This window comes from Myotis brandtii, unplaced genomic scaffold (genome assembly GCF_000412655.1).
Source record: "Myotis brandtii unplaced genomic scaffold, ASM41265v1 scaffold469, whole genome shotgun sequence".
Lineage (NCBI taxonomy): Eukaryota > Metazoa > Chordata > Mammalia > Chiroptera > Vespertilionidae > Myotis > Myotis brandtii.
The window spans coordinates 814,831-829,088 of NW_005367911.1; the positions used below are offsets into that span (position 1 = coordinate 814,831).

Genomic DNA, 14,258 nt, shown 5'->3' on the forward strand with positions numbered 1-14,258 from the left:
CCGCCGCGGGGGCCGGGCCACAAGACCGAGGCGTGATGTACTCCGGCTTCCGTTCCGGGGGGGGGGGAGCAGGGGTCGGCCCTGCTCTGCCGCCGCGGGGGCCGGGCCACAAGACCAAGGCGTGATGTACTCCGGCTTCCGTTCCGGGGGGGAGCAGGGGAAGGTTGGAAGTGTGTGCCCCGCCTCCTCTGCAGACTCCCAGGCAGGGGGTGGTGCGCGGTGTCCTAGCTCCGGGCAGAAACCCGCTGGGGGGTCCCGGAAGGTCCGCTTCGTTCCTCGCGAAGGCTTCCTTTTCCGCCAGTCGCCGCACGAGGCCCGCCCCACCCGCCGCCGGAAGAAGCCGTTGCCCGGAGCAACTGTAACGTCCGGCTTTCGGAGTTTGGCGGCGGGAAAGGCCATGAGTAAAGGCAGGGCTGAAGCGGCGACTGGCGGTACGCGGGCCTCGGGAGCCGGGGAGACCCGGAGGGGAGCGGGTAAGGGGGTCGGGGGTCGGCTGAGTGACCCCGCCCCTGTGTCTTCTCCTCGCGTAGCCCCCGGCGTCCTCCTGAAGTACCTGCAGGAGCAGAACCGGCCCTACAGCGCCCAGGATGTGTTTGGGAACCTGCAGCGGGAACACGGGCTGGGCAAAGCGGTGAGGACCCGCTCCCGGGGTTCCTCCCCTGGGGACCCCTCGGGTCGGCCATTGTAGCCCTGGGCTTCCTAAGGCTGGTCGCGCGCTGCCCCTAACACTGGCCGCTCGGCCCGAAGTCACTGATTGCTCCGCACTCTACCCTGCCAGGCCGTGGTGAAGGCGCTGGAGCAGCTGGCCCAACAAGGCAAGATTAAAGAGAAGATGTACGGCAAGCAGAAGATCTATTTTGCGGACCAGGTGAGGGAAGTCTGCGCAAATTACCCCCCCGCCCCTGCCCCGTGTGCGAGCCCAATTTAGGTGAATCAGCCCCACGTATGAACTCTCTCTGGGAGAACTGAGGCAATCCATGAAACTCCGCTGTCTTACGCCATTAAAAGGGCCCCAGCCATCCTTTAAATCAGTGTGTGTACTCCCTTGCTGTGATCCAAACTTCATGAGATTTCCATACTTAAAATATGATGACAGAAAATCCAAGATCCAGTTCTGCTTGGAAGTTCTTACTCCCAATCGTCTAGATTAGAACCACCTTCTGCCAAATTACTTTCCTTCCGTCTCCACCCGCCTTCCTAAACACACACATTAATTTTGTATCTTCAGCCCAAACCTCCAAATGGATGTCTTTCAGAATCATTATGGCTACAGTAGATGGCTTCATCTCTCCCCTACTGGCTCCTCTCACATTCTTTTATATTTATTTTTATTGATTTCAGGGAGGAAGAGAGAGAGAAAAAACAACACACATACAAAACATCAATGATGAGAGAGAATCATTGATCAGCTGCCTCCTGCATGCCCCCTCCTGGGAATCCGCCTGCAACTTGGGCATGTGACCTTGACCGGAATCGAACCTGTGACCTTTCAGTCGCAGGCTGACGCTCTATCCACTGAGCCAAACCATCTAGGACACTTCCTTCTTTCTTTTTTCCTTTTGTCAGCATCCAAAACCTCTTTAATAACATGATAGGATTTAGGGTTAGTTTTTGTAGCCGCGGCTGGCCCGGCGGCCTCTTGCATGCTCGAACTTCCGGCCCTTGGATCGCACATAGGGTTTGGTGTGGCTGTGGGGGGTTCCTGGGGCCTTGCCGAAATGCCTGTACACCTTGTGGCCCTTTCGAGAACTAGAAAGCAAGACAGTGCCACAGCCCTTGGGGGAGTCCAGGGCCAGCTGGTCGAAGGTGAGAATCTTGCCCCCAGCCTTGAGGATGCGGCTCCGGGCGTGGCTCCGGGCGCGGCTGCTCACACAAAGGGCACATATCTTCAGTTTGGGCACCTCCTGGATTCTCACGTCATCAGTTATAGTCCCCACAACCACGGTGGTTTTGCCCTCCCGGCCAGGAAGCTTCATCTTGCAGATCATCCGGGAAAGGGACAGAGGTGGCCGGTTGGTGCGACTCATGAACAACCTCTTCAGCACCACTTGGTTGAAAGTGGAGTTGGTTCTTCTGGCCAGAAACCTGTGTAGCTTGACCAACAGCCTTAGGTAGATGTCCTGGCTCTTGGGCTCCTTGCGCCGAACCTTTCGGTCTTTGTCATGGCGGATGTCAACTCCCATGATGGTGCCTTCTGCTCCACCAGGTCCGGAAAGAGAGGGCGGACACTTTCTTCTTTCTTAATGGAATCACTCTTCACCCAAGCCAGAGATGAGAGGGTCATTCTTAACCTCCCGTATCTCACATGGCTAGCCAGCCGTCAAGTCCAGCTGATTTTCCCCTCCTTGAACCCACATGCCATCACTGCTCTAGTTCAGATGCTCCTCATTTTTTAAAAATATATTTTATTGATTTTTTATAGAGAGGAATAGAGAGTTAGAAACATCGATGAGAGAAAAACATCCATCAGCTGCCTCCTGCACACTCCCTATTGGGTATGTGCCTGCAACCAAGGTACATGCCCTTGACCGGAATCGAACCGACGCTCTAGCCACTGAGCCAAACCGGTCAGGTTGCTCCTCATCTATTGCAATATCCTAACATCTCCTGGTCTCTTCAAACATTGCAGCCAGAGCGATCCGTGTTCATGAAAATCTAGTCATGACATTTCCTACCTAAAATTCTAGTGCCTCTGGAACAGGTAAAAGGCACTTGGAGACTTGGCCCCAGCCTGCCTCTAACCTCATCTGTCCCTGTTATTTCTCCATCCATTAATACTAGACCATTAAATAGGTTTTACTCCTGTATCCTTTGCTCATTGTCTTTCCTTTGCCTGGAGTGTTTTAGACCCTTCTTCTTCTTATACCTCTTTGCCCAGCTAACTTACTCATCCTTTAGAATTTCACTCAGGCATTACCTTCTCCAGAAACCTTCTCTGGATGCTCTGAGCTAATGGCTTACCTCTTGAGGCATACGGTAGTATAATTGTCTTTTTACTTGTCTCCCCCACTAAACTGTCCTAATACAGACCCCATTTCTCATTTATTTTTGTCAGCACCCCACAGTATTTAACATCCAGTAGACATTAAATACTCGTTTAACTGAATCAAATCACCATCAAGGCAAATTTTCCTAAAATAGGTTTCATTATGTTACTACTCTGTTGAAGGTCCCCTAAAGGTGAAGTTGGAATTTTTTTTCCTGTGAAGGGCCAGACAATTGTTACACTTTGCAGGCCAGGTGGTCTCTTGCCACAGCTACTCAACTGTCAAAACCATGCAGGATTTGGCTTACAGGCTGTCATTTGCTGCCTCTTGTAAAAGTTTAACATTGCCTTAATGTGGAGTTCAGGGTGCCCAGGCTGGATTCACATCCTTTCTAACCTGCTCCTCTCACCAACTGATGATACCCCCACTGAGCCCCAACACAGTCCTTTTTCTAGCAGCTCATCTCATGGGAGGGGCTCCTCAGACTTTATTCCTAGAGTTCCTTAACGAAATCCCTCCCACCACGCCCCTGCCTGTCCAGACCCTTCCTGTTGTGGAAGCCCTCGTTCAGTCATCACTGTGGGAAGAATGTTCCTTTCCTCCTTCAGCCTAGTGAGAGTTTTGACCACTAAACTGACAGATATTTGTCCTATTCAGTCTCCTGACAACCTAGAAGCCCCTTGAGGACAGGCATTAGGTTTCAACTTTGATACTTTGTTGTTGGACTCAGTACTAAATTGAATGATCTCTCAAAAGTACACTCCTGCTATTTCGGAAGGTTCCTAAGTGTGTCTGAATGTTGCCTTTTAGACGTGGGGTCACACATCAGGCCACTTTTCTTCTTGTCTTTGGCAGGACCAGTTTGACACGGTGAGTGATGCTGACCTCCAAAGCTTGGATGCCAAAATCGTGACCCTCACTGCCAAGGTGCAGAGCTTGCAGCAGAGCTGTCGCCAAATGGAGGCTGGTAGGAATGGGCTGTTCGGAGGGTGCCCCTCGCTAGCATCAGGGTCTGTCCAGAGGTCAGGATTACTGAGGAAATGGGTTGTTGACTGCATTGTTGTCTCAGTGCAGTGAGGATCCCTTTGCTGGGTTGCCATAGCATTACATTCAGAGAAATATATGACAGCTGATGGCTTTTGAAATTCAAATGGACAGGACACGCATCTGCTTTCCTTATCATGATTATCAGCATACTGTTCTCACACTTCCCTGGCTACAGCTTCCTGGACATTTCTAGAATAAGGGGCCCATTCTGGACCCTGGGTGTAAAACCCAGAGCGAGTGGAGGCCTGGTCTCCTACCTCAGGGAGTACCCACTGGAAGAGAACCCCTTCCTTGGGGGACAGCAAGTGATCTCAGGGAGATGTGGTTTCAGAGCTGAAGGAGTTAACTAGTGCCCTGACCACACCGGAGATGCAGAAAGAGATCCAGGTGTTAAAGGAGGAATGTGCTGGCTACACAGAGAGACTGAAGAACATCAAAGCAGCCACCAGCCATGTGACCCCGGAGGAGAAAGAACAGGTGAGTTGGGAGGGCAGGCAGCCTGTGCAGAGAAGCAAGCACAAGAGTTGACCCCAGCAACTGCCCTGCCGTGGGGCTAAGGGCTTAGAGAAACCTGTTCCCCCTGCTTAGGTGTACAAAGAGAAGCAGAAGTACTGCAAGGAGTGGAGGAAGCGCAAGAGGATGGTAAGTGCAGGAGTTCCCAGGCAGGCCCTGGGAAATAGCCCCCCCCCCCCCCCCGCCCCCCTGAGAAACTTGCTGCCGTGTCATGGATCTGTTAGGCAGTGCCAAGCGCTGCCCATCTGCAAAGGGGTGGTCTTGTTTCTTGTCAGGCAACAGAACTGTGTGATGCAATCCTGGAAGGGTACCCCAAGAGCAAGAAGCAGTTCTTTGTAAGTGGTTCTCTTTCTCTTCCTTGCTCCCCTGGGGTTTCGCCCAAAGAAGTCTCATTCACTTGTCTCATTGCCCCACAGGAGGAAGTTGGGATAGAGACAGATGAAGATTATAATGTCAAGCTCCCAGACCCCTGAGAGCCCCTGTGGTAGGACTGGGTTATGGGGACAGAGTCCCAGACTGGCTGCCAGCTTTTTTTATTGTTACTGCTGCTTTCAACCTTTGAGCAGGGCAGTTGGGAGAGGGGCATAAACCAGAGTATTTGGCAGAGCGGGAGGGGAAGGAGTGCTGGTCAACCAGAGCCGATGGGTACACTCATTACATGGTCTAGAATGTAATTTCAAATGCTTGTGCTTAACACTTAGACTTGGAACAAAACTAAAGGAAAGCATTTGGCAATATTTATTGTAATATAATTTGATATAAAAATATTTAATTTCCTCTAGATAATCAAACCTCCCAGATAACAAATCTGAGGAAGGCAAAAGGGAGGTTGGGGGACAAAGGTAGAGAGAGGCTATTATACACAGCATTCAAGGAGTCCAGGGCTGCACCCTAGACTCTCTTGGGTTCCATATACCTCAGGCCTTCACCCACCCCCAAGTCCTGGCAGAAATGTAAGCAGCACATGAAAGATGGTAGAGATCCAGATACATCTGACAGAAAGCTGGGGGTGGTTTTAAGGCCCAGCTAATTTTTTTAAAATTGTAATTTCAGCAAAACTTTTGTTGGTATTTAGAAAAATAAAAACTTTTGTCACATTTGACTTTGCTGTGCAGCGCCAGTGCCTGTGGGGACAGAGGGCAGGAGTAGGTGGGAGGTTGCTTCTGTCTGCTGCCCAGAGCAGGGAAGAGGTGGAGGAGTCAACAGCAGGAGCAGGACCCTGGCAGCCGAGCCTGAGCTGGCCAGAAAGCCGTGGCTCTACTTCGGGCTGACCAGGCAGCTCTAGCCTAGGCATGAGCGGCCTTTCAGCCTTCATAGCTGTGGAAGTCTTTTCTTTTAATGCATTCCTCTCGAGCGACTACTGCCAAAATGGCCAAACTTGGGCCAGCTGTCACCCAAGATACCGAAACAGGCAAACAGTTTCTAAATATGTGTAGATCATGTGCTAAATTCTGAGGCTTAGGAAAGGGGTGTGCGTGTGTGTGTGCGCGCGCGCGCACGCCCCCCCCAACCCCCAGCAGACCCCCATTCTGAGGACTTCTATGGGGGGGAAGACTGGGTAGGTTCGAGCTCTATAGTCAATATAATAAATTAATCAGAAGCTTTCACAACACAACCCAGCCCCACTGAGGATGAGGGGGGCTAGGGGAGGAAACATGAAAGAGAAACCAGCTGACTGGTGTGCGGTGTCGAAGTCCAATCTCGCAAGCCTAGTGGTTGTGACCAAATAGACTTGAGGCCTCTTGTTGGCTGTCCTGCAGGTCAGTCAGTCCAATCTCGCAAGCCCAGTGGTTGTGACCAAATAGGAGACTTGAGGCCTCTTGTTGGCTGTCCTGCAGGTCAGTAAAGCTGGTTCTTCAGTTGGTGCAGGACACCGATCACGATCTCCCGTAGGGTCTGTTGAGGGCAGCAGAGGAAGAGAGATGATGCTCAGGTGAGGGCAGAGAGCTATCTGGGACACCTGACCAGGTGCGCTCTTTCTAGCGGGGGGAAAAAAAGCCCCTGGGAACCACTAATGTCTACAGTTTACTTTGCAATGCTCCCAAAACAGGATGGAGAAAGGGATGGCGAGATGGACAGCTATGGGATAATATGGAAAATGTTAATGGTAGAATTTGGGTGATAGATATATGAATATTCAGTGTAAATTCTCTTGATGTTCCAGTATGTTTAAAGTGTCTCATAGAAAAAAAAAAATAAAGTGTCTCATAATAAAAATGTTTGAAAACAAAAGAGAATCTGAGAGACAAGTTTAAGCCCCAGAAGAAGCAACTAGGCCTCAAAAGCAGAAGACTCAGTTTAATACCATTAACACACCACATCATTACAAGTAAACTCCAGGAAAAGCTACCTTAGTAGGCCTGGGGTTGGGGCTAGAAATCTTTCCAAAAAACCCACGTAATTCTGCTTCAAGTGATGGGGCTTACATATTGGGCAGCTGAGGAGTGACCAAGGTGGCCACAACATGGACTAAACCAAGGCAGAACTTGGCCTTATAGGAGTAAGTGCTCAGATCAAACTTGATCAATGAAACCATAACAGGAAAATGTAAACTTTAGAAAGCAAAGGGGGGAACGAGTACTGAAAGCTGTAGAAACACCCTGAAGAAACCTAAAGTCTGCTACCTGCTTTTCAAAATGGCTTGGGTCACTTTGCCTAAAGGTGGGAGAAGCCCCAGGGCCCTGTGACCCCTGCTGCCCCATACCTGAGGCTTACAGTGCTCCTCAATCCAGCTGAAGACACAAGCCGACAGCTCCTGAAAGCTGGCCATGGAGATGGAAGCATTGAAGGACTGGAACAGGGCGTCCATGATGCCTTGAAACACATTGAACTTGACCTGGTCGGAAACCTGATCCTCCCCCTCGTGGGGGTTGTCCTGGTGTGCCTTCACAATCTGCTCGTAGTTCCTAAAAGCAAGCAGGCCAGGGCTGAGGTGCTACAGCAGCTCTACCAGGCCAGGAGGGTAACTGGGTGACCCCAATACCTCCCCCAACCAAGAAGGGGAAGAGCTTTGGGGATATATTCATAAGCTAGATACTGCTTTTAGGTTAAAAATAGACACCTATCTTCTCTAACCTTCCATTAACCCAGGGGTCCTCAAACTACAGCCCGCGGGCCACATGCAAATACAAATATTGTATTTGTTCCCGTTTTGTTTTTTTACTTCAAAATAAGATATGTGCAGTGTGCATAGGAATTTGTTCATGGTTTTTTTTTAAACTATAGTCCGGCCCTCCAATGGTCTGAGGGACAGTGAACCGGCCCCCTGTTTAAAAAGTTTGAGGACCCCTGCATTAACCCAACAGACTTTTCTATCAGGGACTATTGGGGGACAGGTTCCTGCCTCTAAGTGGCCACCGGAGGGAGTGAGAATATTATCTGATGTGGCCTTTGAACAAAAGGGAGAGTGAACTGAAGTGGGCCCCAGTCCCCTCAGAAGCCCTGGTTCCCACAGTTGGGCACGCTTACACTTTCATGATCTTTAGGGCCATGACGTCCTTGCGTAGGGTGGACACCTCCTCCTCCTGCTTTTTCTTCTCCTTGTGCAAAAACTGGATGTAGTCAATAGCTAGGGTGAAGGTGGACAGAGGTTGTGGGCATAGAGGACATCAACCAGAGGACAAGGCTGATCTTGTTTCCCTTTTCCCCATTCCCCAAGTCTCCCATTACAACCACCCAGCAGGGCCAGGCCAAAAGTGGGTCTAAGGCTAGCCTGCTCATAGCTCCATTGCTCCAACCCCTCCAGTGCTCTCCCCGCCATACTCTTCTGCAGAACGATGGCTTTGCTGAGCTTTTGGGAGCCAATGGAGAAGTCCTGCTGCTGGCAGGTGGGGACGATGGTCTGAAGGTCGTCATAGCCTCTCTGTGGAGAGAGCAAGGGAAATAGATTCCTTAACTCTGAGGGGTTAAGACAAAATGGCACAAACTTTTCTTCCATGACACTAAGTCCCATTCTCACAAACTAAAAGGGGTGGGGGCTGGAAGGAGGGGGGTGTTCATGTCCGGGGACGACTAGCTGCCCCCAGGTGGCTTGGGCCTGTCTGATGGGGTCAGGGCACAATGAGTCTGAAATGTGCAGGGCCTTCCTGTGCTGGCTGAGGCCTCCCCAATCACCTTGATAGCATCCCTCCTCTTCTGTTCAGCCTGTGTGTGTGCTCGCCGGCGCCGGTCCTTGTAGGACTCCTTGTAGGACTCCTGGTGGTAATCACTGTCCTCGTCATCTACGCTCAGAGTTGGGGGCAGGAAGAGATCAATCTGGGGCCCAGGGAGACCCAGCTAATCCATCTGTCCCTGACTGGGAAAAAGAACGTAGTGCCCAGGTAGCAGATGGACACGGGAACTTATTCTAGATGAGGTAAAAGATGATGAGACCCTGTGTCTAGCACCAGGGCTCTAGCACCCCACGTGGATGGCTAGAGCATCCTAAGAAAGATACTAAAATGATGGCATATCTGAGCCCTGCCAGATGGGGGATGTGGCTGCCTACCTGTGTTAGGGACGGAAGAGGCACTGGTGGAACCGATGCTATTAGCTCTGGACACTACACTCCCCTTGCGGGAGCTTTCTACAAAAAGCCCTGGAAAAGAGAGGCCCCAATCACTAAGGGGTAAGGTGGGGGGGGGGGGGGCACGCTGCTAGGCCTTCAGACACCTGTGGGCACCATTTCTCTGATCCTTAAATGCTGACCTCTCCCCTTAAACCAAAAGCTAGCCGTACTGGGCCAGCCACTTCTAGAGCCATCTGCAAGGCTCCTGTCCCTGGGTCTGAACTGCTCCACTGGCCTGCAATGGTACTGTTGGTTCACAAAGCAACACCTGGGCTTGATGAGGTTGAGAGTGACCAGCTGTCACTATTTCCATTACTTCCCTGTTCCACAGCAGAGGGAACCAGGATCACCCTCCCGTGCCTCCTGCCCTGGTCCTCCAGCTCCTCCCTCACTGTGTCAGGCTCAGAGACAGGGCTGTGGTCAGCTGTGGCGGCCAAGGGAACCTACAGGGCTGAAGTGGGTGGGGAGGCACTCACCGGGGTCCAGGCTGTTGTCGCTGTAGGCATACTCCACCTGCGGCACCCAGCAAGGGAGGAAAGTGGTCAGACCTCCGTCCGGAGGAGGCCTCTTCCATTCTCTCTGCGTACAATTGTATGCGCACAGGCAGGTGCGCAGGCAATGGAAGGACAGACACGCAGGTGCGCAGGCAATGGAAGGACAGACACGCAGGTGCGCAGGCAATGCAGGGGCGCAGGCAATGGACGGACCGACAGGCAGGGGCGCAGGCAATGGACGGACCGACAGGCAGGGGCGCAGGCAATGGACGGACCGACAGGCAGGGGCGCAGGCAATGGACGGACCGACAGGCAGGGGCGCAGGCAATGGACGGACCGACAGGCAGGGGCGCAGGCAATGGACGGACCGACAGGCAGGGGCGCAGGCAATGGACGGACCGACAGGCAGGGGCGCAGGCAATGGACGGACCGACAGGCAGGGGCGCAGGCAATGGACGGACCGACAGGCAGGGGCGCAGGCAATGGACGGACCGACAGGCAGGGGCGCAGGCAATGGACGGACCGACAGGCAGGGGCGCAGGCAATGGACGGACCGACAGGCAGGGGCGCAGGCAATGGACGGACCGACAGGCAGGGGCGCAGGCAATGGACGGACCGACAGGCAGGGGCGCAGGCAATGGACGGACCGACAGGCAGGGGCGCAGGCAATGGACGGACCGACAGGCAGGGGCGCAGGCAATGGACGGACCGACAGGCAGGGGCGCAGGCAATGGACGGACCGACACGCAGGGGCGCAGGCAATGGAAGGACCGACACGCAGGTGCGCAGGCAATGGAAGGACGGACGGACACACACCGGCGCGCGCAAGAAACGGAAGGCTTTCCCCGAGAGCCAAGACTGGCTAGGTCGTGGGAGCGCCGCCCCTCGAAAAAAGAGCTGTCTTCTCTGGAGCCCCCGGGCCCGGAGGGCGGAAGCGGGGGTATTCTGGGCACCGGAGCGACTTCCCTCATCTTCCGAACCCCCTGCGTACACGCGCCCGGCCCGCCCTCCCCTCCCCGCCGGCGGAGCTTGCCTTGACCCAGGGGTCCTCCAGAGAAGCGCCGGGTTCCGTCATCTCCGACCCACCGCACCGGAAACCAGCCAGCGGCCGGCCACTCGTCGCCAGGAAAAGCGAGGCACGCCCACGTGACCCAGACCAGCCAATCCGCGGCCGAGGAGGAAAGGGCGGGGCGAGGGTGACGTGCGTGCGCAGCCAGGGAAGGCCGAACCCGCGGAGTGGGCTGAGCCCCCTGCGGGGTTGACACAGGTTGCGTTGGGGGGGTCGCCCTGCTGGTCTCCCTCCCTGGGGCAGGCGGCTAGCAGCGCATTCTGTGAAGGGGGTCCCTTCAAAAGGCTTGTCGCAGGAACGCCTGGGAACAGCTGTGCACACAGAAGCACTGCCAGGCCTGGGCGGCCCCGGGGATGCCTTCCTCCCGGGCCCACCATCCGGCCAGCCATCACCTCGTCCAGCTCCACCAGGCTGCAGGCTCTGTGACGGCAGAGGCCCGCCTGGCGTGTGGAAGGATGGTCCTCCAACGTCAAGCCTAGGATCCAGATGGGCACTTGTGGAATTAATACTCCAAAGAGCCTATTGGCCAAGTTATGCTACTTTATAGATAAGGAAACCGAGGAACCTAGCAAGTTTGTGACTTGTTCAAATGCACACAGCTGCTCAGTGACAGGGCCAAGGCTGGCTTCAGTCTGGATAGCTCCAAAGGCCATGCTCTTAACCACTGCACTCCTGGCTTCCAGCTCAGGCCTGAGTCCTGCACTTGTGGCTCAAGGATCCCAAAGTTACCTAGAGGCATTGGAGCAGGAAGCAGACACCATACAGACAGCACCTGGAAACATTGACCTTTAATTCTGTTACAAGTTCCATTGTTTGCCCTTTCCCCCCTTCTCCCCTACTAGCCTTAGGTATCACAGACACCTGTAGGCAAGAATGGGGTTGGAATGCCAGAGGGGCCTGTTCCCCACGGGCCACATCCTTAGTGTTGGTCAAACACCTGCAAGCTGAGTAGGCTTCTTGTGTCCACCAGGCCCTGCCCCACCCAGCTTAGCTCAGAGCCCTCAAGGCCCAAGCTAGGGTGAGCATGGAAGCCCCCATTCCTCCTCACCACTGGATGATCTCTTGTCAGCTCCAGGGGCCAATCTGGCCCCACAGAAAACTCATTATCAGTACGGCTTCTTGGCTATGCGCTTCTGCAGGAGGGCCCAGGCTTTCTCCACCTTTGGGCAACCAGAATGTTGTGAGGAAAAGACAGTCAGGTAGGCATTCACTGTAGACTCCCTCCCAACCACCCAGCTCTTCCCTGGGCATCAACCTGGAGCTGGGTGACATGTGGCTCCCATAAGGTGCTTAGCACCACGTGGCTCTGGTCCACAAGCTGCTGTCCACTCATCTGGTTCTGCAGCCGGCTTTGAGCTGCAGCCTCACTGAGGCCATCCCTCTCCCGAATTCGTCGTATAGCCTGGGTACAGACATGACATTTGTCAGCCAACTGGCTCAGAGCAGGATATAGTCTGCAATGGCGGTGGGGTGGCAGATGGGCTCCAGATACCTCAGTCTCAGGGACGACAATGGTCCACACCTCATGCACCATGCTCTGCCAGCCGGCTTCAAGTAGCATGGCAGCTTCAATCACGCATACCTGCTTTCCTGTAGGGAGACTCCAGTCACTACCAGCAGTACCCTATCACTTGCTACCAGTCAGAGGGTCAATGAAACATGGTCCCTGGGAACGTGGGTGGTCTGGCTTGGAGTAGAAAAACTCCCAGGGAAAGGATCCGCTTAACTGTGCCCCTCAGCCGCTCCCAACATCCCTCTGACTCACCTTCAGCCACAGCCAGCTCCATCTCCTCTCGGGCCAGCATTGCGATAATCGGCCACACAATGTCCGTGAGCATCTTCAGGTGCTTCTGAGAAGCAGGATGGAGGGAGTGGGCAGTGGTTACTCCCCTTGAAGATGGAGCCAGCCCAGAGAAGTCCATTGGGTCCCAACCCCTGGGTCTATTGCAGTGGAGAACCTTTGGAGAGGTGTGTATTTACCTTGTTTCCAAAAACCCGGCTGCCCAGGACCTTCCTGTTGATAATGCCATCTTTATGGAGGATATCTAGAGGACAGAGACAGAGGATTGGGCAAGGAGACTAGGCCATCTCCTCACTTCAGGCCTCCTCCAGCCCTCTCCAGTCATTACCTGTTCCAAAGGCTTGCACCACGGGCTGGTAGGCAGGACCACCCGGGGCATAGGCCCGATGGCCCAGCTGGTCACAATCGATGACATATGCCCCCAGGCCCTTCAGCCGCTGAGCTACTGAGCTCTTTCCAGAGCCACTTATGCCTGTCAGCCCAATCACGTAGAGACCAGGAGGGAGCTCAAACCTCTCCTGGGGGTAGATAAAAGGAGCCCTAGTTACTAGGGTCCTCAGGCTCATGTTTGGGCTGAATCCTTCAGTCTCCACCTTCTGGCATTTCCAGCCTATCCAAGAGGGTGAGGGAAGGAAAGACATGCTTACATATGGAGGCCGGAGCAGGTTTCCCAGCATTCGCTGGCGGGAGCTGGAGGAGCTGATTTTGTCCTCTTCATTTTCCCTGTGGCTTAGGTCGTGCAGTAGCTGAATCTGGAACAAGGCAAGCTCCTCCAGGTCCTGAAGTAAAGAAGGAGGGGTGAGGAGAGGGAAAGAGGGGTGAGATGAAGGGCAAACCCTGACACCAACTTGCCCCCTTATCCTCCCCTACTTACTCCAGAGGTAGAGCTTGCCTCAGAAGACAACCTGGGAACCAGTTCCTCCTTGCCTCTTTCTACCACCCTGGGCCCCCTCTTCCCTCCTCTGGGGTCATGGTACTTCCAACAGCACCCTCCCCACAATAGCCTTCCCCATCCCCATCCGCTCCCTCTGCCAATCTCCCTCACAGGTTACATTCTCAAGGCGGAAGCGGTTGACGGCCATCCCCCCACGATAGGTCTCCTCGCTGACCACCAGGAACTCCAGGGAGGGGTCAGAGCCAGCGGGCCCATAGGGGTCCAGCAGGGGGATGATATCAAAAGCCAAGGAGGGCTTGATGTCCACCAGGAACTCACTCAGATGTTCCACACGTTCTGCGTAGGATTGGAGCAGCTCTGGGAGCAACTTGCCTGAGGAAGGAGCCCAGAACAGTGAGATCTTTTTATTGGGGAGGAAGAGGATGGACCAGTTTGGGGAAAGGTGCCCCTAAGCATCCTGTCTCCAAAGGTGGGTGGCAGGAAGAAAGGGCTAACCTGGGACGTGGTCTGTGATGGGAAAACTATGAGGGGCAGGCAGCAGGCAAGCACAATCGTCAGTGCAAGGGCTGGCATGTGTCCAGAGAACTAGCAGTGCCAGTGGGCGTCAGAGCCAGACAGAGGCATTCAAGGATTTGTTAAAAATGCAGACTCCTGCCGAAACCGGTTTGGCTCAGTGGATAGAGCATCAGCCTGAGGACTGAAAGGTCCCGGGTTCGATTCCGGTCAAGGGCATGTACCTGGGTTGCGGGCACATCCCCGGTGGGGGAAGTGCAGGAGGCGGCTGATCGATGTTTCTCTCTCATCGATGTTTCTGACTCTATCTCTCTCCCTTCCTCTCTGTAAAAAAAATCAATAAAATATATTTCAAAAAAAAAAATGCACACTCCTTGGTTCCATGTTTGGGGT

The 14,258-nt window shown here is 53.9% G+C and overlaps 4 protein-coding genes and 1 long non-coding RNA gene across 6 annotated transcripts in view; 2 read left to right on the forward strand and 3 right to left on the reverse strand.

Annotated features, from left to right (window-relative positions):
• Nucleotides 1-104: 104 nt before the first annotated feature.
• Nucleotides 105-5,403, forward strand: PSMC3IP (PSMC3 interacting protein). Its single transcript, XM_014547228.1, has 8 exons — nucleotides 105-431; nucleotides 531-631; nucleotides 779-868; nucleotides 3,843-3,954; nucleotides 4,366-4,511; nucleotides 4,623-4,676; nucleotides 4,823-4,882; nucleotides 4,964-5,403. Exons 1-8 carry the CDS (start codon nucleotides 125-127, stop codon nucleotides 5,018-5,020), a joined length of 927 nt encoding a protein of 308 aa, XP_014402714.1. The 5' UTR covers nucleotides 105-124; the 3' UTR covers nucleotides 5,021-5,403.
• LOC102262824 (60S ribosomal protein L18) lies at nucleotides 1,563-2,227 on the reverse strand. Its single transcript, XM_005875719.2, has one exon. It carries the CDS (start codon nucleotides 2,181-2,183, stop codon nucleotides 1,605-1,607), a length of 579 nt encoding a protein of 192 aa, XP_005875781.1. The 5' UTR covers nucleotides 2,184-2,227; the 3' UTR covers nucleotides 1,563-1,604.
• On the reverse strand, nucleotides 5,271-11,097 carry MLX (MLX, MAX dimerization protein). 2 transcript variants are annotated; one of them, XM_014547230.1, is made up of 9 exons: nucleotides 10,621-11,086; nucleotides 9,570-9,606; nucleotides 9,034-9,123; nucleotides 8,661-8,767; nucleotides 8,310-8,409; nucleotides 8,016-8,115; nucleotides 7,252-7,453; nucleotides 6,332-6,443; nucleotides 5,271-6,256 (listed from the first exon to the last, which is right to left on the reverse strand). In XM_014547230.1, exons 1-8 carry the CDS (start codon nucleotides 10,660-10,662, stop codon nucleotides 6,387-6,389), a joined length of 735 nt encoding a protein of 244 aa, XP_014402716.1. In that variant the 5' UTR covers nucleotides 10,663-11,086; the 3' UTR covers nucleotides 5,271-6,256; nucleotides 6,332-6,386. The 2 variants fall into 2 exon arrangements, with proteins under 2 accessions (XP_014402716.1, XP_014402715.1); XM_014547229.1 differs by lacking the exon at nucleotides 9,034-9,123 and having other exon boundaries at nucleotides 10,621-11,097.
• Nucleotides 9,613-10,265, forward strand: LOC106727709. Its single transcript, XR_001363939.1, has 2 exons — nucleotides 9,613-9,731; nucleotides 9,780-10,265. It is a non-coding gene; the product is annotated as an uncharacterized LOC106727709 (long non-coding RNA).
• A 327-nt stretch (nucleotides 11,098-11,424) lies between the features above and the next one.
• COASY (CoA synthase) overlaps nucleotides 11,425-14,258 on the reverse strand; it is a 4,564-nt gene continuing 1,730 nt past the window's right edge. The window contains exons 3-10 of the mRNA XM_005875717.2: nucleotides 13,510-13,724; nucleotides 13,105-13,236; nucleotides 12,786-12,975; nucleotides 12,637-12,701; nucleotides 12,422-12,506; nucleotides 12,149-12,246; nucleotides 11,912-12,058; nucleotides 11,425-11,816 (exon numbers count right to left, since the gene is read on the reverse strand). Coding sequence (XP_005875779.1) covers nucleotides 11,763-11,816; nucleotides 11,912-12,058; nucleotides 12,149-12,246; nucleotides 12,422-12,506; nucleotides 12,637-12,701; nucleotides 12,786-12,975; nucleotides 13,105-13,236; nucleotides 13,510-13,724 — 986 coding nt within the window. The 3' untranslated portion in view covers nucleotides 11,425-11,762. The remainder of the gene's footprint in view (nucleotides 11,817-11,911; nucleotides 12,059-12,148; nucleotides 12,247-12,421; nucleotides 12,507-12,636; nucleotides 12,702-12,785; nucleotides 12,976-13,104; nucleotides 13,237-13,509; nucleotides 13,725-14,258) is intronic.